Genomic DNA, 27,128 nt, shown 5'->3' with positions numbered 1-27,128 from the left:
AATCACCCCTCAACCTCCTTTGCTCTAATGAAAACAAATCCAGCTTCTCCAACCTGTCCTTGTAGTCAAGATCCCCCATCCCCGGAACCATTCTGGTAAATCTCCTCTGCACCCTCTCGAGGGCCTTCACATCCTTCCTAAAGTGTGGTGACCAGAACTGGACGCAATACTCCAGTTGTGGCCCTAACCAGCGCTTTATAAAGGTTCAGCATAACTTCTCTACTTTTGTACTCAATACCTCTATTTATGAAGCCCAAGATCCCATATGCTTTGTTAACCACTCTCTCAATATGTCCTGCCACCTTCAGGGACCTATGCACATTAACTCCCAGGTCCCTCTGTCCCTGCACACTCTTTAAAACTGTGCCATTAAGTGTATATTGCCTCTCTCTGTTCCTTCTGCCAAAATGCATCACCTCACACTTCTCTGTATTAATGTCTATCTGCCACTTGTCTGCCCATTCTGCTAGTCTTTCTATGTCCTGTTGCAGTCGATTGGTATCATCCTCGCTGTTTGTCACACCCCCAAGTTTGGTGTCATCGGCAAATTTAGAAATTCTACTCTGTATTCCAATATCCAGATCATTTATATATATCAAAAAAAGCAGTGGCCCCAGCACTGACCCTTGGGGAACACCACTGTCTACCATCCTCCAGTCTGTAAAACAGCCATTTACCACAACTCGCTGTTTTCTGTCCTGAAGCCGATTCCTTATCCAAGCTGCCACTGACCCACCTATTCCATGAGCCTCAATTTTGTTTCAACCTGTTCAATCATTCCGATAACTAATCTCTCAGTTGTGGTATCATCCTTGTGAATCTTTTTTGCCCTTTCTCCAGGGCTTCCCTGTCCTTTCCATAGTGCGGAGACCAGACTGTGTCCAGTACTCTACATGCGGCCTGACCAGGGTCCTATACAAGTTTAACATAACTTCACCACCTTTGAATTCTTTACCCCTAGAAATAAATCCCAGTGCTTTGTTAGCATTTTAATTGCTTTGCTGACCTGCGATGCTGCTTTTAATGATTCGTCCCTCGATCACTTTGCTCTTCTACCACGGTAAATCATTAGCGCTGGACTAACTTGACCGTCTAAATGTTCGCTCGTGGTGTCAAAGTTTACAATACCTCAAAGACTCTCCAGTCACTCGTGGCTGCTCCCCAAAGTGGGCCGTTAATTTGGATCCACTGTTCGGGAGGAGCGGAGCTCAGCTCTGGAACTCGCCTGGATGAAGGCTTTGAGAGGGTTGAGGAGCTCCCAGCGGAAGCTTGGGGGCATCTTTCTAAACCCGTGTCTCACAATGGCGAAGAGTTCAATCATGGAACCTCTGCTGTTGAAAGGGGCCGAGATAAGGAGTGAACTTGAGCAGGTCAGTGACATCGAACCTGCTTGAACTTTGTCACAAGCTGTGAACTCCCAAAGGCTGCGGATGCCGGGGGCCAATTGAAATGTTCCAGACTGAGAGCGATAGATTTTTATTGGGTAAGGGTATCGAAGGACGTGGAGTGAAGGCGGGTAGATGGACTTGAGGTGCAGATCAGCCATGATCTGATTGAATGGCGGAACAGACTCGAGGGGCTGAATGGCCTCCTCCTGTTCCTATATTATAATCTCCAGTCCTGGATGATACCAGAACTGAGAGGTTATAACTATCAGGAATGATTGAACAGGCGGGGGCTCTTTTCTCTAGAAAAGAGAAGGCTGAGGGGTGACCTGATGGAGGTCTTTAAAATTATGAAAGGGGTTTGATGGGGTAGACGTAGAGAAGTTGTTCCCACTTGTGGGCAAGACCAGAACTAGAGGCCATCAATATAAGACAGTCACTAATAAATCCAATCGGGAATTCAGGAGAAACTTCTTTACCCAGAGAGTGGTGAGAATGTGGAACTCGCTGCCACAGGGAGTGGTTGAGGCGAATAGTATCGATACATTAAAGGGGAAGCTGGATAAACACATGAGGGAGAAGGGAATAGAAGGAGATGCTGATGGGGTGAGATGGCGAGGGGTGGGAGGAGGCTCATTTGGAGCACAAACAGCGGCACAGACCTGTTGGGCCAAATGGCCTGTTTCTGTGCTGTAGATTCTGTGTAAGACTGTATGGTGATGTGAGCGATGCGATGAGGCGCTCATTTCAAAAAGCATTAGGGCCCTGGTGAACCAGGGGGCATAGTTTCAGGGTAATGGGCAGGAGGTTTAGACCGTATTTGAGGAAAAACTTTTTCACCCAAAAGTCAAGCGTAGGTCCCTTGCAGTCAGAATCAGGGGAATCTATAATGGGGAACAAAGAAATGGCCGACCAATTAAATACATACTTTGGTTCTGTCTTCACAAAGGAGGACACAAATAACCTCCCAGAGATGCTGGGGAACATAGGGTCTGATGAGAGGGAGGAATTGAATGAAATCAGTATTTGTAGGGAAATGGTGTTAGGGAAATTGACGGGATTGAAAGCCGATAAATCCCCAAGGCCTGATAATCTACATCCTAAGGAAGTGGCCCTAGAAATAATAGATGCATTGCTGGTCATCTTCCAAAATTCTATAGGCTCTGGAACAGTTCCCATGGATTGGAGGGTAGCTAATGTTACCCCACTATTTAAAAAAGGTGGTAGAGAGAAAATGGGGAATTATAGACCGGTAAGCCTGACATCGGTAGTGGGGAAAATGCTAGAGTCCATTATAAAAGATGTAATAGCAGAGCACTTGGAAAATAGTGACAGGATCGGACAAAGTCAACATGGATTTACAAAAGGTAAATCATGCTTGACTAATCTACTGGAATTTTTTGAGGATGTAACTGGTAGAATAGATAAGGGAGAATGAGTGGAGGTGGTGTATTTGGACTTTCAGAAGGCTTTCGATAAGGTCCCGCATAAGAGATTGGCATGCAAAGTTAAGGCACATGGGATTGGGGGCAAGGTACTGACTTGGATAAAGAACTGGTTGGCAGACAGGAAGCAAAGAGTTGGAATAAACGGGTCTTTTTCCGAGTGGCAGGTATTATGTCCGTGTATAATTGAGACACGGACTGCAGGAGTTGATTATAACAAGTCTTTACTGAATGGAGACAACCTGGAAACTGAAACTACAGAAGCCTGCTAGTGCCTTTTATACAGGGGTGGTCACTGCCGGTACTGCAGTCTGAGACCAGTTATTCCCTTAAAGGTACATACACAACAATTCCTCCCCTTTTAGATAAACAGTACATAACATTCATTTAACAACTAAATAATAACTAATTACAATTACGGTTGCTAGATACATTGGTTGAAGTTAAGCAATTATAAGTTCAGTCTTTGAGGAGGCTTCCTGATTCTGTCTGGACAATGCCTCTTTGGGATATCAGGTTCTTCTGGCAAGGTTGAGTCGGGATCAATGTCGTTGTTTGGTTCGTCTGCTTCCAATATCACCGATTCTGCGGTAGATGCAATTGGTACTTCGGTTTCATCGCCAGGTGTATCAGATCGTGGTGTGGAGTTGACATTTTCCAGAGACTCTAGAATCTGGTCAGCATGGCGTCTTACAATGCTCTCTCCAATGTCCACGGTATACATTAGAGGTCCTTGCCGTGTACAGATCGTTCCTGGCTGCCATTTCTCTGTGCGGTAGTCCCGGGCCAAAACTGGTTGACCTATCTTAAAACTCCTGGTCGGCCTTTCATTCATATTCTGAAACTGCCTGTTCTCCACATCTCTTCTGACGTTTGGCTTAACCAAATCCAAGCGGCATCGTAGTCTTCGATTGAAGAACATCATGGCTGGAGTTTGGTTGGTAACCGCATGTGTCGCATTCCGGTAGGCAAACAAGAAGTTATCCACCTTGTGTTGTAGGGGTATATCTTCATTACACATACCTTGATAGCCTTCTTGAATGTTTGAACAAACCTCTCGGCCAATCCATTAGTGGCTGGATGATATGGGGCGGATGTGTAATGCTTAACACCATTGTTCTTTAAGAACCTCCGGAACTCTTCAGACACAAACTGTGGTCCATTGTCAGAGCAAATCTGTTCAGGCAGCCCATTCCTGGTGAATATGGTTCGTAAGACTGTGATAGTTTTTTCTGTGGTGGTTGAGGACATTTTTATTACCTCTGGCCACTTTGAATGTGCATCCACCGCAATTAAAAACATCGAGTCCATAAAGGGACCAGCAAAATCAATGTGCACCCTTTGCCATGGAGATGAGTGTAGTGTATGTAACGTTCCACCTTTAAGAGAACTATTTTAAGGGTTGCACTACTTTATCTTGGCTGCTGTATACTGTAATACCGGTGGTGACCACACCGGTATATAAGTGCTGTGTAAGGATTTATTGGGCAGTTCCGCCCTGACCTTTGAATAGTAAAGTCCGGTTAAAGTTTACTCTTGTGGTCTGTGTATTAATTCTCCATATAACACACAGACTTAACTGTGGCGACGAGTTCGATCTTACCCTGCGGCAGAGATACATCCAAGGCAGTTTAAGGGCGTTGAGAAGAGGCATCCGCACTCATCATTCTGCTGAGAAAAGACTCGGGTCTGCAGAGCAAAGGAAGAAGGAAGAATTCTGACACGAAGCCTTCCATCAGCAACAGGCAGTGATCGTCCCTTCTATCACGGTGGTGGGTGAGCCGATCAGCGACGAGAAGCAAGTCGGCCACGTTGACTGTGAGTAGGGGAGAAAATTTAAAAAATGGAGGAGATAAGGGCGGAGAACTCGACCACGGCCGGGGGAAAAGAGCCGGACAGAAGTCGGGGCCAGAGGCGCTGAGACCGGGCTACAAGCGGGAACGCAGCCGGTGTGAGAGACCGGGCTACAAGCGGGCTGGGAGACGCAACAGCGTCGAGAGACAGCTCGACCGCGACCGGTAAACAAGGCCAGGCAGCTACCGAGGCCGCGAGGCGCAGCGACCGAGAACCTCTTGCGCGGGAGAAAATAAAACAAATTTAAAAAAAACGCGGAGAACTCAGCCGCAGCCAGGGGGGGAAAGGACCGGACTGCAAGAGGGGCTGGGAGGCACGATTGAAAACCGCTGGGGAGGGCGAACGCAGCAATACGGCAATCGCCGTTACAGCCAGCGGGAGAGACAGAGCCCGAGCGAGCGAGCGAGACTGAGCGAGCGGGAGAGAGAAGAGACCGAGCGAGCGAGGGAGACCGAGCGAGGGAGACCGAGACCGAGCGAGGGAGACCGAGCGAGCGAACGAGACCGAGCCAGCGCGGGAAACCGCCATTTTCGGAGGCGGGGAAGAAGACAAGCGTGGGAAACCGCCATTTTCGGAGGCGGAGAAGAAGACAAGCGCGGGAAACCGCCATTTTTGAAAAAAAAAGTTAAAGAAAAATTTCGTTGTTGTTTCTCAAAAAGATTGCGAGGATGCCTAAGTGTGGTAACATCAACGATTTCGATCCTGAGGTGGAAGATTGGGCCACGTATGTAGAACGCATAGAGATATATTGTAAGGCAAATAATATATCAAATGATGATAAAGCACTAACCTTACTAAACTCAATGGGTGCGAAGACATACGGGCTATTGAAGCATCTTCTATCACCAGCTAAACCGGCGGATCAGACTTTCGCTAATATTGTTGCTGTCCTGAAGGATCATTTGAACCCCACACCGCTGATGCTAGCGGAACGATTTAAATTTTATGCGAGAACGCAACTGAATGAGGAAAGCAACGCGGAGTACTTGGTTGAACTGCGTAGGCTAGCGAAATACTGTCAGTTTGGGGAAAATCTGACAGAGGCACTGAGAGACAAGTTCGTGTGTGGGTTGTCGAAGGAAGGAACACAAAAGCGACTGCTCGAAGAGAATGATCTTACACTTGATAAGGCTGTCACTATTGCAGCATCGCACGAAGCCGCAGCGAGAGGCACTGCGGAAATGCAGCTGAAGGCAGCGGTACTCAGCGTAGATCAAATGGATTCGGGTACAACGAAATGTTATCGTTGTGGGAAGACAACACACGATCAGAACCAATGCTGGTTTAAAAACCAGGAATGTAGAAAATGTGGCAAACTTGGTCACATAGCTAAAGTATGCCAGTCAGGAAAGAAGACCAGCAACAAAAAGTCACCGCAGAAAAAGTACAGAAAGGTACATAAGGTGGCTGTGAAGAGTTCGGATGAACAGAATTCGGATTCAGACTCCAACAGCAAGGAACTGGGTAGTCTGAGAATTCACAATTTGAGTAAGGAAACTGACCGACAAACTATCTGGGTCACACTGCAGATTGCAGAAGTCCAAGTGAAGATGGAATTGGACACCGGATCGGCGTTGACGGTCATGAATAAGCAAGATTACAAAAAGTTATTCAAACATATTCCCCTACGGGATACGAAGATAGTATTGCAGACATACACGGGGCAAAAAGTATACCCCATCGGAAAGATAAAAGTCAAGGTGATAACACAAGGGCAAAGAACACCAAGGAATGGACTTATATGTACTACCTGAGGGAGGTCCACCACTTCTGGGACGGGAGTGGATCAGGAAAATAAATATGGACTGGCACTCCCTAAACGCAATAACGGTAGATCCCGGAAAGAAAGATGTCAAACCTGAACGATTGTCCAGAATATTGGATGAGGCTAAAGAGGTATTCCAACAGGGACTGGGAACACTGAGAGGAATTAAGGCAAAAATCAAGATTGCAGAACATGCAAAGCCAAAATTTTTCAAAGCCAGACCGGTACCTTATGCGATACGACCTGCTGTGGAGGCTGAACTGGAAGGGCTTGAACGTTCAGGAGTACTGTCTAAGGTGGACTGGAGTGAGTGGGCCACGCCCATTGTTCCCGTCATGAAGCGTTCATCGAGTAACAAGCCAGGGGAACCGGGGAAGGTCCGCATCTGTGGAGACTTCAAGATCACAGTTAATCCGGTGCTTCACACGGTGCAATATCCGCTTCCGCGGATTGAGGATATCTTTGCTTCATTGTCTGGTGGGAAACACTTCACCAAGATAGACCTGGCGCAAGCGTACTTACAGATGGAAGTTGAGGAAGAGTCGCGCCAGTATCTCACAATCAACACGCACAGAGGCTTGTATCGATATAATAGACTGGTTTTTGGAGTGGCTTCGGCTCCAGCAATTTGGCAGAGGGCCATGGAGCAGGTCTTACAGGGAATTCCAAGCACTCAGTGTTACTTGGACGATATCCTGATTACAGGAGAGGATGAGGAGGAACACCTCGCAAATTTGAAACTGGTGCTCACCAGGTTGAAGGAATATGGCCTTCGAGTTAATCGCCAGAAATGTGAGTTCTTTCAGAAACGGATCTTGTACTGTGGTCATGTCATTGACCAGGAGGGGCTGCACAAGTCACCTGACAAGATCGAAGCTGTTGTGAAGGCCCCCGCTCCGGAAAATGTATCCCAGTTGAGGTCGTTCCTAGGGTTGATTAACTATTACCATAAGTTTCTGCCAAATCTATCCACGGTGCTGCACCTGCTGAATGCTCTGTTACAGAAAGAAGTACCATGGAAGTGGAGCGAGGACTGTAAGAAGGCCTTTCGCAAAAGCAAGGCATTGATCACCTCAGAGGAAGTGTTGGCTCACTTCAACCCAACGCTACCTATTCGTCTAGCTTGTGATGCTTCCCCTTATGGTATTGGAGCAGTACTCTCACACAAGTTGCCAAATGGCTCGGAAAGGCCAGTCGCATTTGCATCCAGATCATTGACCTCCGCTGAGCGAAACTGTGCTCAAATAGATAGGGAGGCTCTCAGCCTTGTGTGGGGAGTAAAGAAATTCAATCATTACCTGCAGGGCATGAAGTTTACACTGCTGACAGACCACCAGCCGTTGGTATCCATATTCAACCCTAAAAAGGGCGTTTCCATTATGACAGCGCAAAGGCTACAGAGGTGGTCCATTTTCCTAGGGGCACACCAATATGACATAGAATACAAAGGATCAAAACAGCATGGGAATGCTGATGGGTTATCGCGCCTACCGTTGCCAATGGTAGAAGAGGCGCCTACAGTGGACCCAGTGGAGATGTTCCACTCAACCATAGTGGAATGTCTACCAGTAACAAATTCTACGATCGAAAAGGAAACAAGAAATGACCCGACTCTCTCACGAGTCTACGATTTAACGGTGAAGGGATGGCCAGCACATGGCGAACCAATGTTGCCAGCATTTTCGCAAAGAAGAGAACAGCTGTCAGTATGCCGAGGAACTTTGATGTGTGGATCCAGAGTGGTGATTCCACCCAAACTCCAGCATAAAGTGCTAAAGGAGCTTCACGAGGGGCATCTGGGTGGAGTGAAAATGAAGAACCTAGCCAGAGCATTTGTGTGGTGGCCAGGTATCGATGGAGACATCGAAGAAATGACCAAGAGCTGTCTAGGATGCCAGAAGGTCCAAAACGCCCCACCACAAGCTCCTCTGCATCCATGGGAGTGGCCCTCATCTCCATGGCAAAGGGTACATATCGACTTTGCTGGTCCATTTATGGACTCAATGTTCTTAATCACGGTGGATGCACACTCCAAGTGGCCGGAGGTAGTAAAGATGTCCTCCACCACCACGGAAAAAACCATCACCGTATTAAGGACCATATTTGCCAGGAATGGGCTGCCGCAACAGATCTGTTCTGATAATGGACCGCAATTTGTGTCCGAAGAATTCAGGAAGTTCTTAAAAAACAATGGAGTTAAGCACTACACGTCCGCCCCATACCATCCCGCCACCAATGGATTAGCTGAAAGGTTTGTCCAGACCTTCAAGAAGGCCATAAAGGCCATGGGTAATGAAGACATAAATCTACAACATAAGGTAGATAACTTCTTGTTGGCGTACAGGAATGCAACACATGCGGTCACAAACCAAACTCCCGCCATGATGTTTTTCAATAGAAGACTAAGATGCCGGCTGGATTTGATCAAGCCAAACATCAGAAGGGACGTAGAGAACCGACAATTTCAAGGCATGAATGAAAGGCCAACTAGAACCTTCCAGATAGGTCAACAAGTTTTGGCCCGGGACTACCGTACCGAGAAATGGCAGCCTGGAACTATTTGCAAACGACTAGGACCGCTGATGTATACCGTGGACATTGGTGAAAGCATAATAAGGCGCCATGTTGACCAGATCATAGAGCCATCCGAAAAGGGCCAATCTACTCCACAACTCTATACGCCTAATGATGAAGCAGAGATACCCATAGTATCTACCTCCGATCCGGTAATACTGGAATCAGATGAACCTGACACTGGCATTCAAGCCGAATCGACCTTGCCAGAAGAACCTACTACACCACCGAAAACTACTACACCACCGAGGCGTTATCCGGACCGAGTCAGGGAGCCTCCAGAGAGACTGAATCTGTAAACTGTTTTTACTTGAAGTTGTGTATATATGTTATGATGTTATGTTTAATGGGAATATATATTGTTAACCTAAAAAGGGAGGATTGTAGTGTATGTAACGTTCCACCTTTAAGAGAACTATTTTAAGGGTTGCACTACTTTATCTTGGCTGCTGTATACTGTAATACCGGTGGTGACCACACCGGTATATAAGTGCTGTGTAAGGATTTATTGGGCAGTTCCGCCCTGACCTTCGAATAGTAAAGACCTGTTAAAGTTTACTCTTGTGGTCTGTGTATTAATTCTCCATATAACACACAGACTTAACAATGAGGGCCACTCCCATGGATGTAGAGGGGCTTGTGGTGGGGCGTTTTGGACCTTCTGGCATCCTGTACAGCTCTTGGTCATCTCTTCGATTTCTCTATCGATTCCCGGCCACCACACAAACGCTCTGGCTAAGTTCTTCATTTTTACCCCTCCCAGATGACCCTCATGAAGCTCATTGAGCACTCTATCCTTCAATTTGGGTGGAATTACTACTCTGCATCCACACATCAAGGTTCCTCTGCACACTGACAACTGTTCTCTTCTCGGCGAGAATGCTGGCAGCAGTGGTTCGCCATGTGCTGGCCATCCCTTCACCGTTAAATCATAGACCCAGGAGAGTGTCGGGTCATTTCATGTTTCCTTTTCTATGTTTGCATTCGTCACAGGGAGACATTCGACTATCGTCGAGTGGAATAACTCCACTGGATCCACTGCCAGTTCTTCTTCCACCATCGGCAATGGTAGGCGCGACAATCCATCAGCATTCCCATGCTGTTTAGTTCCTTTGTACTCGATGTCATATTGGTGTGCCCCTAGGAAAAGGGACCACCTCTGTAGCCGTTGTGCCGTCATTATCGGTACGCCCTTCTGAGGGTTGAAAATGGAGACGAGAGGTTGATGATCAGTTAGTAGAGTAAATTTCTGACCGTGCAGGTCGTGATTGAACTTCTTCACCCCCCACACCAGGCTGAGGGCCTCTCTGTCAATCTGGGCGTAGTTACGCTCGGCTGAAGTTAACGAGCGTGACGCAAAAGCTATCGGCCTCTCAGAACCATCAAGGAATTTATGTGACAGTACCGCCCCAACACCGTAGGGAGACGCATCACACGCCAATCTTATCGGTAGTGATGGGTTGTAGTGAGCCAATACTTCTCTTGAAGTGATTAGGTCCTTACTCTTCTGAAAGGCCCGCTTACATTCATCGCTCCATTTCCATGCTACTCCCGTTCGTAGTAGGGTGTTCAGTGGATGCAGAATTGTGGACAAATTCGGCAAAAACTTATGATAGTAATTCACCAATCCGAGGAATGACCTCAGTTGCGACACATTTTCAGGCGCTGGAGCCTTAACTACCGTTTCAATTTTGTCAGGGGACTTATGCAACCCCTCTTCATCAATCACGTGGCCACAATACGATATCTGTTTCTTAAAAAACTCGCACTTAGGGCGATTGGCTCGTAGCCCATGTTCACGTAGTCTAGTGAGCACCTGCTCTAGGTTGGCAAGGTGTTCACTGTCATCTTCACCTGTCACTAGGATGTCGTCCAAGTAACACTGAGTCCCCGGAATCCCTTGCAGGACTTGTTCCATCGCTCTTTGCCATATCGCCGGAGCTGATGCTACTCCGAATACCAGTCGATTATACTGGTAAAGACCTTTGTGAGTGTTTATCGTGAGATACTTCCGAGAGGATTCTTCAACCTCCATCTGCAGATATGCTTGTGCTAGGTCAATTTTTGTAAAACGCTTCCCTCCAGATAGTGAGGCGAAGATATCTTCTATCCTTGGAAGAGGATATTGTACTGTGTGAAGGATTGGGTTCACCGTCACCTTGAAGTCCCCACAGATGCGAACCTTCCTTGGCTCCTCAGACTTATTGTTTAATGTTTTCTTCATGACAGGAACGATGGGTGTCGCCCACTCGCTCCAGTCTACCTTAGATAACACGCCTGCCTTCTCCAGACTCTCCAGCTCTGCCTCGACGGCTGGGCGAATTGCGAATGAGAGGCGATCTTATTGAAACATATAAGATTGTGAAGGGGTTAAATCGGGTGGATGCGGGGAGGATGTTCCCGATGATAGGTGAAACTAGAACTAGGGGGCATAGTCTTAGAATAAGGGGCTGCTCTTTCAAAACTGAGATGAGGAGGAACTACTTCACTCAGAGGGTGGTAGGTCCATGGAATATGCTGCCCCAAAAAGCTGTAGAAGCTACATCATTACATAAATTTAAAACAGAAATAGACAGTTTCCTAGAAGTAAAGGGAATTAAGGGTTACGGGGAGCGGGCAGGAATTTGGACATGAGTCTAGGTTTGGATCGGTCATGGCCCTATGGGTAGCAGAGCGGGCCCAGGGGCCGTGTAGCCTGATCCTGCTCCTATTTCTGTGTCTAATTCTGTTAGATTCAGGAGATGGTTCTGTGATAGTGGATTGGCGGTTAGGATCAGATCAGCCATGATCTTATTGAATGGCGGAGCAGGCTCGAGGGGCCGATTGGCCTACTCCTGCTCCTATTTCTTATGTTCTTATGTTCTTATATGGTACCGGTCTTGCTTTGAAAAACTTGGGAATTGCATTCTCCTCTATTTTTATCGAGGCGGTTACGCCTTTAAGAGTGCCCAGTTCTTGTTGAAATACCTCTTTGCCGTCAGCTAAGATTGTTGACAATCGTCCAGGAGTGACGTCGTCATCCTTTTTACCAGCCACCGTCAGTGCCTGAATGGAGTGCCAGTCTAAACTTATCTTTCTGATCCATTCACGTCCCAATAACGGTGGTTCACCATCTTGCAGAATGTAGAGATACAATTTCCGTATTTTCTTGCCGTTGTATTCGACAGGCACCCTTATTTTTCCTCTAGGGTATACTTTTTGCCCCGTATACGTCCTCAAGACAATGGATGTCTCTCTCAAGGGTATGTGTGAGAATAGCCACTCGTAGTCTTGTCGATTCATGACGGTTAGAGCTGATCCTGTATCCAATTCCATTTTGACTTGGGACCGCTATTGTGAGCGTGACCCAAATGGTTCGGTGATCCTCTATTGCGATTACGTTGTGAAGTTTGAGACAGCTGAGTCTCTTGTTCCCGGATTCACTATCGCTCATCTGGTCTTCGGAACTACTGTCCGTCATCTTTTGTACTTTCTTGTACGGTTCCTTAGTAGCCTTTTTGTTGTCGTTGGTCTTCTTCCCAGACCTGCAAACTCGTGCAATGTGTCCCATCTTTCCGCATTGCCTGCATATTTTGTCTTTGGACCAGCAGTCCTTCTGGTCATGGTCTGTTCTGCCGCAGCGATAACATTTTGCAAATCCCCGTGTCATTTCGTGGGTGCCATATTCCTGTGGCTTTTGTTATAGTTCCGCAGCTCCCCTTGCTGCTGCTTCGTACGATACTGCCACGCTGAAAGCCTTATCTAGCGTCAGCTCTTTCTCTGAGAGTAACCTCTTCTGGGTTCCTTCACTCAGGAGTCCACAGACAAATTTGTCCCGTAAGGTATCTGCCAGTCCTGCTCCGAACTGGCAGTGCTTTGATAGCTTGTGTAGTTCCGTAAGGTAATCAGCATTGCTCTCATTTTTATGCTGATTTCTCCTGTGGAATTTAAATCTTTCTGCTATCAGCAGCGGTGTAGGATTTAGGTGTTCCTGTAGGATAGCAACAATTTCGTTAAAACTCTTCGCCTTCGGTTTGGCTGGAATAATCAGGTCCCGCAATAGGCCGTACGTTCTTGCGCCCATTAAATTTAGCAATACCGATGCCTTTTTCTCATCGGCTATTTCGTTTGCCTCGCAATATACCTCGACTCGTTCCAGCTACGTGGTCCAGTCTTCTATTGCATTATCGAAGGCAGTGATATCGCCAGTCTTTGGCATCTTGAAAATCTAAGATGGCGCCTCCCGTGCTTTGCCTTCGTCCCCGATGGATCAAAATGGCGCCTCCCGCGCTTTTCCTTCTTCCCCGCCGAGTTAAGATGGCGCCTCCCGCGCTTTCCTGCCGCTGCTGCCAACGCTGTTGCTGGCGATTATATTTATTTTACTATCCTGTAATGGCGACGCCCTATGGTCTTCGCGCCTCCCCGATCGCTGCTCCCAACGCCGCTCTTTTATTTTTCTATCACGCTTCAATATTTGCTCCGTTAATTGAAGAACCGTTCCCGTCGTGGAGCGGACCCTCTAGGACACTTCCCTCCCTCTTCTTAGGTCCGAACGCTGCCAGGCTGCGAAGCACCGGCCGCGCCCTGTGTGCTCCACCCTCTCTCTCTCTCTTTGCTTCCCGACTCGCTGCCTGGCCCCATTGCAGAGCCACCCGATCGAGCTCTAGCCCGCCGCAGCCCAGGAAGGATCAGTGCACTACCTGCCACCAGCCCGATTAGCTGGGAAACCACAGACTGGAGAACCAAGCCTGGCTCTCGACAGTCTCTCCTGCACTTTTCAATTCGATGATTTGGAGGGCGGTTGCCCACGGTCGACGCCCGTTTCTCGAGTTTCTTTGGATTATTTATTTTTTTCTTTCTTCTGGCTCCGACCTTCAATAACGTCGTCTGAGGTGCTGCCGAGTTGCAGGTAAGTTCGTTTCTTACTCGTCGCCAGTATTATGTCCGTGTATAATTGAGACACGGACTGCAGGAGTTGATTATAACAAGTCTCTACTGAATGGAGACAACCTGGAAACTGAAACTACAGAAGCCTGCTAGGGCCTTTTGTACAGGGGTGGTCACTGCCGGTACTGCAGTCTGAGACCAGTTATTCCCTTAAAGGTACATACACAACAGCAGGCATTGACTAGTGGGGTACCGCAGGGATCGGTGCTAGGACCCCAACTATTCACAATATATATTAATAATCTAGACAAGGGAACTAGATGTAATATCTTCAAGTTTGCAGACGACACAAAGCTGGGTGGGCGTGTGTGCTGTGAGGAGGATGCAGAGAAACTCCAGTATGATTTGGACAGGCTGGGTGATTGGGCAGATGCATGGCAGATGCAGTATAATGTGGATAAATGTGAGTTTATCCACTTTGGTGGCAAAAACAGGAAGACAGATTATTATCTGAATGGCAATAGATTGGGAGAAGGGGAAGTGCAACGAGGCCTGGGTGTCCTTGTGCACCAGTCGCTGAAGGTAAGCATGCAGGTGCAGCAGGCGGTTAAGAAGGCAAATGGTATGTTGACCTTCATAGCGAGAGGATTCAAGCACAGGAGCAAGGATGTCTTGCTGCAGTTGTACAGGACGTTGGTGAGACCACACCTTGTGTATTGTGTGCAGTTTTGGTCGCCTTATCTGAGGAAGGATGTTCTTGCCATGGAGGGAGTGCAGCGAAGATTCACCAGGCTGATACCTGGGATGGCAGGAATGACGTATGAGGAGAGATTGGGTCGATTGGGCTTATACTCACTGGAGTTTAGAAGATTGAGAGGGGATCTCATTGTAACTTATAAAATTCTAACAGGACTAGACAGACTAGATGCAGGAAGGATGTTCCCGATGGCGGGGGAGTCCAGAACCAGGGGTCACAGTCTAAGGATAAGGGGTAAGCCATTTAGGACAGAGATGAGGAGGAATTTCTTCACCCAGAGAGTGGTGAACCTGTGGAATTCTCTACCACAGAAGGCAGTGGAGGCCAATTCATTAAATATATTCAAGAAAGAGTTCGATATATTTCTTAAGGCTAAAGGGATCATGGGATATGGGGAGAAGGCAGGGACAGGGTACTGAGTTTGGATGATCAGCCATGATCTCATTAAATGGCGGAGCAGGCTCGAGGGCCGAAGGGCCTCTTTCTGTGCTGTATAACTCGATGACTCTGTGAACCTTCTGCTACTTCTGACTTAATGTCAGCACAGTTTGAATCTCGAGGAATGCAATTTATATCTCTTCTCCTGCGAGGTGTTAGCCGTGGTTCAGTGGGGAGTGCTCTCGCTGCTGAATCAGTAGGTTGTGGGTTCAAGTCCCAGTCAAGAGACTTGAGCAAAAAAATCCAGGCTTACACCCCACTGCAGTGCTGAGGGAGTGCTGCACTGTCAGAGGGGCACTACTGAGGGAGCGCTGCACTGTCGGAGGGGCAGCACTGAGGGAGTGCTGCACTGTCGGAGGGGCAGTAATGAGGGAGTGCTGCACTGTTGGAGGGGCAGTACTGAGGGAGCGCTGCACTGTCGGAGGGGCAGTACTGAGGGAGCGCTGCACTGTTGGCGAGGCAGTACTGAGGGAGCGCTGCACTGTCGGAGGGGCTGTACTGAGGGAGCGCTGCACTGTCGGAGGGGCAGTACTGAGGGAGTGCTGCACTGTCGGAGGGGCAGTACTGAGGGAGTGCTGCACTGTCGGAGGGGTAGTACTGAGGGAGTGCTGCACTGTCGGAGGGGCAGTACTGAGGGAGTGCTGCACTGTCGGAGGGGCAGTACTGAGGGAGTGCTGCACTGTCCGAGGGGCAGTACTGAGGGAGCGCTGCACTGTCGGAGGGGCAGTACTGAGGGAGCGCCGCACTGTCGGAGGGGCAGTACTGAGGGAGCGCTGCACTGTCAGAGGGGCAGTGCTGAGGGAGTGCTGCACTGTCAGAGGGGCAGTGCTGAGGGAGTGCTGCACTGTCGGAGGGGCAGTACTGAGGGAGCGCTGCACTGTCGGAGGGGCAGTACTGAGGGAGCGCCACACTGTCGGAGGGGCAGTACTGAGGGAGTGCTGCACTGTCGGAGGGACAGTACTGAGGGAGCGCCGCACTGTTGGACGGGCAGTACTGAGGAAGTGCTGCACTGTCGGAGGGACAGTACTGAGGGAGTGCTGCACTGTTGGAGGGACAGTACTGAGGGAGTGCTGCACTGTCGGAGGGGCAGTACTGAGGGAGCGCCGCACTGTCGGAGGGGCAGTACTGAGGGAGCGCTGGACTGTTGGCGGGTCAGTACTGAGGGAGCACCGCATTGTCGGAGGGGCAGTACTGAGGGAGTGCTGCACTGTTGGAGGGTCAGTACTGAGGGAGTGCTGCACTGTAGGAGTGGCAGTACTGAGGGAGCGCTACACTGTTGGAGGGGCAGTACTTAGGGAGTGCTGCACTGTCGGAGGGGCAGTACTGAGGGAGCGCTGCACTGTCGGAGGGGGAGTACTGAGGGTGTGCTGCACTGTTGGAGGGGCAGTACTGAGGGAGTGCTGCACTGTCGGAGGGGCAGTACTGAGGGAGCGCTGCACTGTCGGAGGGGCAGTACTGAGGGAGAGCTGCACTGTTGGAGGGGCAGTACTGAGGGACTGCTGCACTGTCGGAGGGGCAGTACTGAGGGAGTGCTGCACTGTCGGATGGGCAGTACTGAGGTAGCGCTGCACCGTCGGACGGGCAGTACTGAGGGAGAGCTGCACTGTCGGATGGAGCGCTGCACTGTCGGAGGGACAGTAGTGAGGGAGCGCTGCACTGTCGGAGGGGCAATAGTGAGGGAGCGCTGCACCGTCGGAGGGTCAGTACTGAGGGAGCGCTGCACTGTCGGAGGGGCAGTACTGAGGGACTGCTGCACTGTCGGAGGGTCAGTACTGAGGGAGCGCTGCACCTTCGGAGGGGCAGTACTGAGGGAGCGCTGCACTGTCGGAGGGGCAGTACTGAGGGAGTGCCGCACTGTCGGAGGGTCGAGTGGCCCCAACTGCGCTGTGTGATTCTGTGATTCGAAGTGCGGAATCTCTGCCACTCCATCCGTCTCCATTTCTCTCTCCCCAGCTCCTCACTTTCACCTGTTAAAGTTTCAACAAGTTGATTTCTCTTGAGCAGGGGGTGAAGAAACCATTCGCGGAGGTTGTTGAAAACCATTCAGGAGATGCCCAGGCCACGGGACAGAAGCCAGTCACCTTCCTACGACAGGTAACAGCGGGCAAGAATTATTTCCAATGCTGCTGGACTAATAATCCAGGGAACGGGGAGTTCAAATCCCACTGTGGGCAGCTTGAGAATTTCATAAATCTGGAAATAAAAAGCTGGTCTCAGTAAAAGTGAGGGTGAATTCGTCACATGATCGTAGAAAACCCCACTGGTTCACTGATGTTCTTTAGGGAAGGAAACCTGCCACCCTTACCTGGTCTGGCCTAAGAACATAAGAATTAGGAGCAGGAGTCGGCCATACGGCCCCTCGAGACTGCTCCGCCATTCAATAAGATCATGGCTGATCATCGACCTCAACTCCACTTTCCCGCCCGATCCCCATATCCCTCGATTCCCGAGAGTCCAAAAATCTATCGATCTCAGCCTTGAATATCCTCAACGAGTCAGCATCCACAGCCCTCTGGGGCAGAGAAATCCAAAGATTCACCACCCTCTGAGTGAAGAAATTCCTCCTCATCTCAGTCTAAAATGGCCGACCCCTTATCCTGAGACTATGCCCCCTAGTTCTAGACACTCCAGCCAGGGGGAAACAACCTCTCAGCATCTACCCTGTCCATCCCCTTCAGAATCTTGTATGTTTCAATGAGATCACCTCTCATTCTTCTAAACTCCAGAGAGTATCGGCCCATTCTACACAATCTCTCATCATAGGACAGCCTGTATGTGACTCCAGTCCCACACCGGCGTGGTTGACTCTAAGCTGACCCTCTGAAGTGACCCAGCGAGACCCTCAGTCGCGACAAACCACTTGCGGTTCAGGAAGTCCCACCACCTCCTTCTCGGGGCAACTCGGGATTGGCAATAAATGCCGGCCTTGCCAGCGACGCCCACATCCCAGAGAATGAATAAAACAAAACAACTGCTATTTGAGCGCAACGGCAACTTCAGTGGTGGGTTCCGGGATGTTTTGGGCTCGCCACGGCAGCGATGTGATTGGCGGTCGGGACTGAGGCCACCCCTTGATCCACCCGTGGACTCTCCAAGCGGATATGTAAATGAGCAAGCATGGCATTGGTCCCATCCAGGAAGTTAACATTTGCAATGAGCCCGGACTGCGTTAGAATGAGATAAATACTGAAGGGACCGGACCGCGTGGTTATCCCACTCGATAGGTTGGTACGGCGGGGTGAGGCGGGGTCACGCTTATACATTAGGCGAGAGGAGGGGCTAGGATAAATGGTCGGCAGTTCTTTTCCCAGAGGATAGTGGACTTGTGGAATAGGCTTGTGCAGTGATTGCTGGTTCGTTATGACACCTTCAACAGAGAGCTGGACCGGCTCCTGATTGGAGAAGGAGATCAAGCCTTACAAGAGCTCGGTACTCAGTCAGGGTCAGTGCTGCCTCGCGGGCTGGATTCGATGGTCTCGAGGGACAGGAGAGAAATCTTCCAGTGTTTCCCCCACTCCCTCGTTGGCCTTCGGCCCTTGTCTATTTTTTTTCTCGCCTCTCCCAGGTGAGTTCATGGCTCCAAGCGGTGCGGAACATCTGTGTTCCGGTGCATGAGGCAGCACAGCTCTGTGGGACAGCCTGGATGGACCAGTTGGTCTTTTCCCATCTGACTTGTTGGTACGTGCCCATTACCGGCATCAGCTGAGAGGGGCAGATGTCATTCACTGCGGGAGAAACTTTCCAGAGAGGCTGCAGATGTTAAAGGAGAATTTTGAGGTGTTTTACTTTTATATATCTTGCACCTGGGCTTTCCTGTGACAATCAGAGAGTCTCTGAGCTCACTGCGATATTTTCACCCCTCCACCCACAGTAGCAGGTTATAGGCACCAGGTGTCGGATTCCCAATGGGAATTCTCTTTATTGCAATTTCAGTGAAGAAGATGAGAAGGGCCCATGGATGATGGAGGTCCTTCCTAACATGTCATGACTCCCTCAGTACTGTCCCTCCGACAGTGCAGCACTCCCTCAGTACTGCCCCTCCGACAGTGCGGCGCTCCCTCAGTACTGACCCTCCGACAGTGCGGCACTCCCTCAGTACTGCCCCTCCGACAACGCAGTGCTCCCTCAGTACTGACCCTCCGACAGTGCGGCGCTCCCTCACTACTGCCCCTCCGACAGTGCAGCGCTCCCTCAGTACTGCCCCTCCGACAGTGCGGCGCTCCCTCAGTACTGACCCTCCGACAGTGCGGCGCTCCCTCAGTACTGCCCCTCCAACAGTGCAGCGCTCCCTCAGTACTGCCCCTCCGACAGTGCAGCACTCCCTCAGTACTGCCCCTCCGACAGTGCAGCGCTCCCTCAGTACTGCCCCTCCGACAGTGCAGCATTCCCTCAGTACTGCCCCTCCGACAGTGCAGCGCTCCCTCAGTACTGCCCCTCCGACAGTGCGGCGCTCCCACAGTACTGCCCCTCCGACAGTGCAGCGCTCCCTCAGTACTGCCCCTCCGACAGTGCAGCACTCCCTCAGTACTGACCCTCCGACAGTGCAGCACTCCCTCAGTACTGACCCTCCGACAGTGCAGCGCTCCCTCAGTACTGCTCCTCCGACAATGCAGCGCTCCCTCAGTACTGCCCCTCCGACAGTGCAGTGCTCCCTCAATACTGCCCCTCCAACAGTGCAGCACTCCCTCAGTACGGCCCCTCCGACAATGCAGCACTCCCTCAGTAATGCCCCTCCGACAGTGCAGTGCTCCCTCAGTACTGCCCCTCCGACAGTGCAGCACTCCCTCAGTACTGCCCCTCCCACAGTGCAGCACTCCCTCAGTACAGCCCCTCCCACAGTGCAGCACTCCCTCAGTACTGCCCCTCCCACAGTGCAGCACTCCCTCAGTACTGCCCCTCCGACAGTGCGGCGCTCCCTCAGTACTGCCCTTCCCACAGTGCAGCACTCCATCAGTACTGCCCCTCTCACAGTGCAGTGCTCCCTCAGTACAGCCCCTCCAAAAGTGCAGCACTCCCTCAGTACTGCCCCTCCGACAGTGCAGCACTCCCTCAGTACTGCCCCTCCGACAGTGCGGCGCTCCCTCAGTACTGCCCCTCCGACAGTGCGGCACTCCCTCAGTACTGACCCTTCGACAATGCAGTGCTCCCTCAATACTGCCCCTCCAACAGTGCGGCGCTCCCTCAGTACTGCCCCTCCGACAGTGCAGCGCTCCCTCAGTACTGCCCCTCCGGCAGTGCAGCGCTCCCTCAGTACTGACCCTCCGACAGTGCAGCGCTCCCTCAGTACTGCCCCTCCCACAGTGCAGCACTCCATCAGTACTGCCCCTCTCACAGTGCAGTGCTCCCTCAGTACTGCCCCTCCAACAGTGCAGCACTCCCTCAGTACTGCCCCTCCGACAGTGCAGCACTCCCTCAGTACTGCCCCTCCGACAGTGCGGCGCTCCCTCAGTACTGCCCCTCCCACAGTGCAGCACTCCCTCAGTACTGCCCCTCCGACAGTGCGGCCCTCCCTCAGTACTGCCCCTCCGACAGTGCGGCCCTCCCTCAGTACTGACCCTCCGACAGTGCAGCACTCCCTCAGTACTGACCCTCCGACAGTGCAGCGCTCCCTCAGTACTGCCCCTCCGACAGTGCGGCACTCCCTCAGCACTGCCCCTCCGACAGTGCAGCACCTCCTCAGTACTGACCCTCCGACAGTGCAGCGCTCCCTCAGTACTGCCACTCCGACAGTGCAGAGCTCCCTCAGTACTGCCCCTCCGACAGTGCGGCGCTCCCTCAGTACTGCCCCTCTGACAGTGCAGTGCTCCCTCAGTACTGCCCCTCCGACAGTGCAGCGCTCCCTCAGTACTGACCCTCCGACAGTGCAGCACTCCCTCAGTACTGCCCCTCCGACAGTGCAGTGCTCCCTCAGTACTGCCCCTCTGACAGTGCAGCGCTCCCTCAGTACTGCCCCTCTGACAGTGCAGCGCTCCCTCAGTACTGCCCCTCTGACAGTGCAGCGCTCCCTCAGTACTGCCCCTTTAACAGTGCAGCGCTCCCTCAGTACTGCCCCTCCGACAGTGCGGCACTCCCTCAGTACTGCCCCTCCGACAGTGCGGCACTCCCTCAGTACTGCCCCTCCGACAGTGCAGCGCTCCCTCAGTACTGCCCCTCCGACAGTGCAGCATTCCCTCAGTACAGCCCCTCCGACAGTGCGGCACTCCCTCAGTAACGCCCCTCCGACAGTGCAGCACTCCCTCAGTACAGCTCCTCCGACAGTGCAGCACTCCCTCAGTACTGACCCTCCGACAGTGCAGCGCTCCCTCAGTACTGACCCTCCGACAGTGCAGCGCTCCCTCAGTACAGCTCCTCCGACAGTGCGGCACTCCCTCAGTACTGCCCCTCCGACAGTGCGGCACTCCCTCAGTACTGCCCCTCCGACAATGCAGTGCTCCCTCAATACTGCCCCTCCGACAGTGCGGCACTCCCTCAGTACTGCCCCTCCGACAGTGCAGTGCTCCCTCAATACTGCCCCTCTGACAGTGCGGCGCTCCCTCAGTACTGCCCCTCCGACAGTGCGGCGCTCCCTCAGTACTGCCCCTCCGACAGTGCAGCACTCCCTCAGTACTGCCCCTCCCACAGTGCAGCACTTCCTCAGTACTGCCCCTCCCACAGTGCAGCACTCCCTCAGTACTGCCCCTCCGACAGTGCAGCACTCCCTCAGTACTGCCCCTCCGACAGTGCGGCGCTCCCTCAGTACTGCCCCTCCCACAGTGCAGCACTCCCTCAGTACTGCCCCTCTCACAGTGCAGTGCTCCCTCAGTACTGCCCCTCCAACAGTGCAGCACTCCCTCAGTACTGCCCCTCCGACAGTGCAGCACTCCCTCAGTACTGCCCCTCCGACAGTGCGGCACTCGCTCAGTTCTGCCCCTCCGACAGTGCGGCACTCCCTCAGTACTGACCCTCCGACAATGCAGTGCTCCCTCAAAACTGCCCCTCCAACAGTGCGGCGCTCCCTCAGTACTGCCCCTCCGACAGTGCAGCGCTCCCTCAGTACTGCCCCTCCGGCAGTGCAGCGCTCCCTCAGTACTGACCCTCCGACAGTGCAGCGCTCCCTCAGTACTGCCCCTCCGACAGTGCAGCGCTCCCTCAGTACTGCCCCTCCGACAGTGCGGCACGCCCTCAGTACTGCCCCTCCGACAGTGCAGCTCTCCCTCAGTACTGTCCCTCCGACAGTGCAGCGCTCCCTCAGTACTGCCCCTCCGACAGTGCAGCTCTCCCTCAGTACTGCCCCTCCGACAGTGCAGCGCTCCATCAGTACTGCCCCTCCGACAGTGCGGCGCTCCCTCAGTACTGCCCCTCCGACAATGCGGCGCTCCCTCAATACTGCCCCTCCAACATTGCAGCGCTCCCTCAGTACTGCCCCTCCGACAGTGCGGCGCTCCCTCAGTGCTGCCCCTCCAACAGTGCAGCGCTCCCTCAGTACTGCCCCTCCGACAGTGCGGCGCTCCCTCAGCACTGCCCCTCCGACAGTGCGGCGCTCCCTCAGTACTGCCCCTCCGACAGTGCAGCACTCCCTCAGTACTGCCCCTCCGACAGTGCGGCGCTCCCTCAGTACTGTCCCTCCGACAGTACGGCACTCCCTCAGTACTGACCCTCCGACAGTGCGGCGCTCCCTCAGTACTGACCCTCCGACAGTGCAGCGCTCCCTCAGTACCGCCACTCCGACAGTGCAGCGCTCCCCCAGTACTGCCCCTCCGACAGTGCGGCACTCCCTTAGTACAGCCCCTCCAACAGTGCAGCACTCCCTCAGTACTGCCCCTCCGACAGTGCAGCGCTCCCTCAGTACTGCCCCTCCGACAGTGCGGCACTCCCTCAGTACTGCCCCTCCGGCAGTGCAGCGCTCCCTCAGTACTGACCCTCCGACAGTGCAGCGCTCCCTCAGTACTGCCCCTCCGACAGTGCAGCGCTCCCTCAGTACTGCCCCTCCGACAGTGCGGCACGCCCTCAGTACTGCCCCTCCGACAGTGCAGCTCTCCCTCAGTACTGTCCCTCCGACAGTGCAGCGCTCCCTCAGTACTGCCCCTCCGACAGTGCAGCTCTCCCTCAGTACTGCCCCTCCGACAGTGCAGCGCTCCATCAGTACTGCCCCTCCGACAGTGCGGCGCTCCCTCAGTACTGCCCCTCCGACAATGCGGCGCTCCCTCAATACTGCCCCTCCAACATTGCAGCGCTCCCTCAGTACTGCCCCTCCGACAGTGCGGCGCTCCCTCAGTGCTGCCCCTCCAACAGTGCAGCGCTCCCTCAGTACTGCCCCTCCGACAGTGCGGCGCTCCCTCAGCACTGCCCCTCCGACAGTGCGGCGCTCCCTCAGTACTGCCCCTCCGACAGTGCAGCACTCCCTCAGTACTGCCCCTCCGACAGTGCGGCGCTCCCTCAGTACTGTCCCTCCGACAGTACGGCACTCCCTCAGTACTGACCCTCCGACAGTGCGGCGCTCCCTCAGTACTGACCCTCCGACAGTGCAGCGCTCCCTCAGTACCGCCACTCCGACAGTGCAGCGCTCCCCCAGTACTGCCCCTCCGACAGTGCGGCACTCCCTTAGTACAGCCCCTCCAACAGTGCAGCACTCCCTCAGTACTGCCCCTCCGACAGTGCAGCGCTCCCTCAGTACTGCCCCTCCGACAGTGCGGCACTCCCTCAGTACTGCCCCTCCGACAGTGCGGCACTCCCTCAGTACTGCCCCTCCGACAGTGCGGCGCTCCCTCAGTACTGCCCCTCCGACAGTGCGGCATTCCCTCAGTACAGCCCCTCCGACAGTGCGGCACTCCCTCAGTACTGCCCCTCCGACAGTGCAGCACTCCCTCAGTACTGCTCCTCCGACAGTGCAGCGCTCCCTCAGTTCTGACCCCCCGACAGTGCAGCGCTCCCTCAGTACTGCTCCTCCGACAGTGCAGCACTCCCTCAGTACTGCCCCTCCGACAGTGCAGCACTCCCTCAGTACTGCCCCTCCGACAGTGCAGCACTCCCTCAGTACTGCCCCTCCGACAGTGCGGCGCTCCCTCAGTACTGTCCCTCCGACAGTACGGCACTCCCTCAGTACTGACCCTCCGACAGTGCGGCGCTCCCTCAGTACTGACCCTCCGACAGTGCAGCGCTCCCTCAGTACCGCCACTCCGACAGTGCAGCGCTCCCTCAGTACTGCCCCTCCGACAGTGCGGCACTCCCTTAGTACAGCCCCTCCAACAGTGCAGCACTCCCTCAGTACTGCCCCTCCGACAGTGCAGCGCTCCCTCAGTACTGCCCCTCCGACAGTGCGGCACTCCCTCAGTACTGCCCCTCCGACAGTGCGGCACTCCCTCAGTACTGCCCCTCCGACAGTGCGGCGCTCCCTCAGTACTGCCCCTCCGACAGTGCGGCATTCCCTCAGTACAGCCCCTCCGACAGTGCGGCACTCCCTCAGTACTGCCCCTCCGACAGTGCAGCACTCCCTCAGTACTGCTCCTCCGACAGTGCAGCGCTCCCTCAGTTCTGACCCCCCGACAGTGCAGCGCTCCCTCAGTACTGCTCCTCCGACAGTGCAGCACTCCCTCAGTTCTGACCCCCCGACAATGCGGCGCTCCCTCAGTACTGCTCCTCCGACAGTGCAGCGCTCCCTCAGTTCTGACCCCCCGACAATGCGGCGCTCCCTCAGTACTGCTCCTCCGACAGTGCAGCACTCCCTCAGTACTGCCCCTCCGACAGTGCAGCACTCCCTCAGTACTGCCCCTCCCACAGTGCAGCACTCCCTCAGTACTGCCCCTCCCACAGTGCAGCACTCCCTCAGTACTGCCCCTCCGACAGTGCAGCACTCCCTCAGTACTGCCCCTCCGACAGTGCGGCGCTCCCTCAGTACTGCCCCTCCCACAGTGCAGCACTCCCTCAGTACTGCCCCTCTCACAGTGCAGTGCTCCCTCAGTACTGCCCCTCCAACAGTGCAGCACTCCCTCAGTACTGCCCCTCCGACAGTGCAGCACTCCCTCAGTACTGCCCCTCCGACAGTGCGGCGCTCCCTCAGTACTGCCCCTCCGACAGTGCGGCACTCCCTCAGTGCTGACCCTCCGACAATGCAGTGCTCCCTCAATACTGCCCCTCCAACAGTGCGGCGCTCCCTCAGTACTGCCCCTCCGACAGTGCAGCGCTCCCTCAGTACTGCCCCTCCGGCAGTGCAGCGCTCCCTCAGTACTGACCCTCCGACAGTGCAGCGCTCCCTCAGTACTGCCCCTCCGACAGTGCAGCGCTCCCTCAGTACTGCCCCTCCGGCAGTGCAGCGCTCCCTCAGTACTGACCCTCCGACAGTGCAGCGCTCCCTCAGTACTGCCCCTCCGACAGTGCAGCACTCCCTCAGTACTGCCTCTCTGACAGTGCAGCACTCCCTCAGTACTGCCCCTCTGACAGTGCAGCACTCCCTCAGTACTGCCCCTCTGACAGTGCAGCGCTCCCTCAGTACTGCCCCTCCGACAGTGCGGCACTCCCTCAGTACTGCCCCTCTGACAGTGCAGCGCTCCCTCAGTACTGCCCCTCCGACAGTGCAGTGCTCCCTCAGTACTGCCCCTCCGACTGTGCAGCACTCCCTCAGTACTGACCCTCCGACAGTGCAGCGCTCCCTCAGTACTGACCCTCCGACAGTGCAGCGCTCCCTCAGTACAGCCCCTCCGACAGTGCGGCACTCCCTCAGTACTGCCCCTCCGACAGTGCGGCACTCCCTCAGTACTGCCCCTCCGACAATGCAGTGCTCCCTCAATACTGCCCCTCCGACAGTGCGGCACTCCCTCAGTACTGCCCCTCCGACAGTGCAGTGCTCCCTCAATACTGCCCCTCTGACAGTGCGGCGCTCCCTCAGTACTGCCCCTCCGACAGTGCGGCGCTCCCTCAGTACTGCCCCTCCGACAGTGCAGCACTCCCTCAGTACTGCCCCTCCCACAGTGCAGCACTTCCTCAGTACTGCCCCTCCCACAGTGCAGCACTCCCTCAGTACTGCCCCTCCGACAGTGCAGCACTCCCTCAGTACTGCCCCTCCGACAGTGCGGCGCTCCCTCAGTACTGCCCCTCCCACAGTGCAGCACTCCCTCAGTACTGCCCCTCTCACAGTGCAGTGCTCCCTCAGTACTGCCCCTCCAACAGTGCAGCACTCCCTCAGTACTGCCCCTCCGACAGTGCAGCACTCCCTCAGTACTGCCCCTCCGACAGTGCGGCACTCGCTCAGTTCTGCCCCTCCGACAGTGCGGCACTCCCTCAGTACTGACCCTCCGACAATGCAGTGCTCCCTCAAAACTGCCCCTCCAACAGTGCGGCGCTCCCTCAGTACTGCCCCTCCGACAGTGCAGCGCTCCCTCAGTACTGCCCCTCTGGCAGTGCAGCGCTCCCTCAGTACTGACCCTCCGACAGTGCAGCGCTCCCTCAGTACTGCCCCTCCGACAGTGCAGCGCTCCCTCAGTACTGCCCCTCCGACAGTGCAGCTCTCCCTCAGTACTGTCCCTCCGACAGTGCAGCGCTCCCTCAGTACTGCCCCTCCGACAGTGCAGCTCTCCCTCAGTACTGCCCCTCCGACAGTGCAGCGCTCCATCAGTACTGCCCCTCCGACAGTGCGGCGCTCCCTCAGTACTGCCCCTCCGACAATGCGGCGCTCCCTCAATACTGCCCCTCCAACATTGCAGCGCTCCCTCAGTACTGCCCCTCCGACAGTGCGGCGCTCCCTCAGTGCTGCCCCTCCAACAGTGCAGCGCTCCCTCAGTACTGCCCCTCCGACAGTGCGGCGCTCCCTCAGCACTGCCCCTCCGACAGTGCGGCGCTCCCTTAGTACTGCCCCTCCGACAGTGCAGCACTCCCTCAGTACTGCCCCTCCGACAGTGCGGCGCTCCCTCAGTACTGTCCCTCCGACAGTACGGCACTCCCTCAGTACTGACCCTCCGACAGTGCGGCGCTCCCTCAGTACTGACCCTCCGACAGTGCAGCGCTCCCTCAGTACCGCCACTCCGACAGTGCAGCGCTCCCTCAGTACTGCCCCTCCGACAGTGCGGCACTCC

At 53.8% G+C, this 27,128-nt stretch overlaps 1 protein-coding gene across 2 annotated transcripts in view; it reads left to right on the top strand.

Moving 5' to 3' along the window:
• LOC147116851 (alanine aminotransferase 1-like) overlaps positions 1–27,128 on the top strand; it is an 83,217-nt gene that overhangs the window by 44,494 nt on the left and 11,595 nt on the right. The window contains exons 1-2 of one of the 2 annotated variants that reach the window (XM_085987262.1): positions 1,126–1,370; positions 17,089–17,178. In XM_085987262.1, coding sequence (XP_085843388.1) covers positions 1,230–1,370; positions 17,089–17,178 — 231 coding nt within the window. In that variant the 5' untranslated portion in view covers positions 1,126–1,229. Of the gene's footprint in view, positions 1–1,125; positions 1,371–17,037; positions 17,179–27,128 lie in introns of those variants that run through there. The other variant, XR_015078321.1, reaches the window with a different exon arrangement.

The sequence above is a fragment of the Somniosus microcephalus genome, chromosome 5 (assembly GCF_052327205.1).
Source record: "Somniosus microcephalus isolate GS21.2 chromosome 5, FLI_Smic_1.0, whole genome shotgun sequence".
Taxonomy (NCBI): Eukaryota; Metazoa; Chordata; class Chondrichthyes; order Squaliformes; family Somniosidae; genus Somniosus; species Somniosus microcephalus.
Note: the sequence above shows the minus strand (reverse complement) of the source record. Positions and strands in the feature narration are given on the sequence as shown.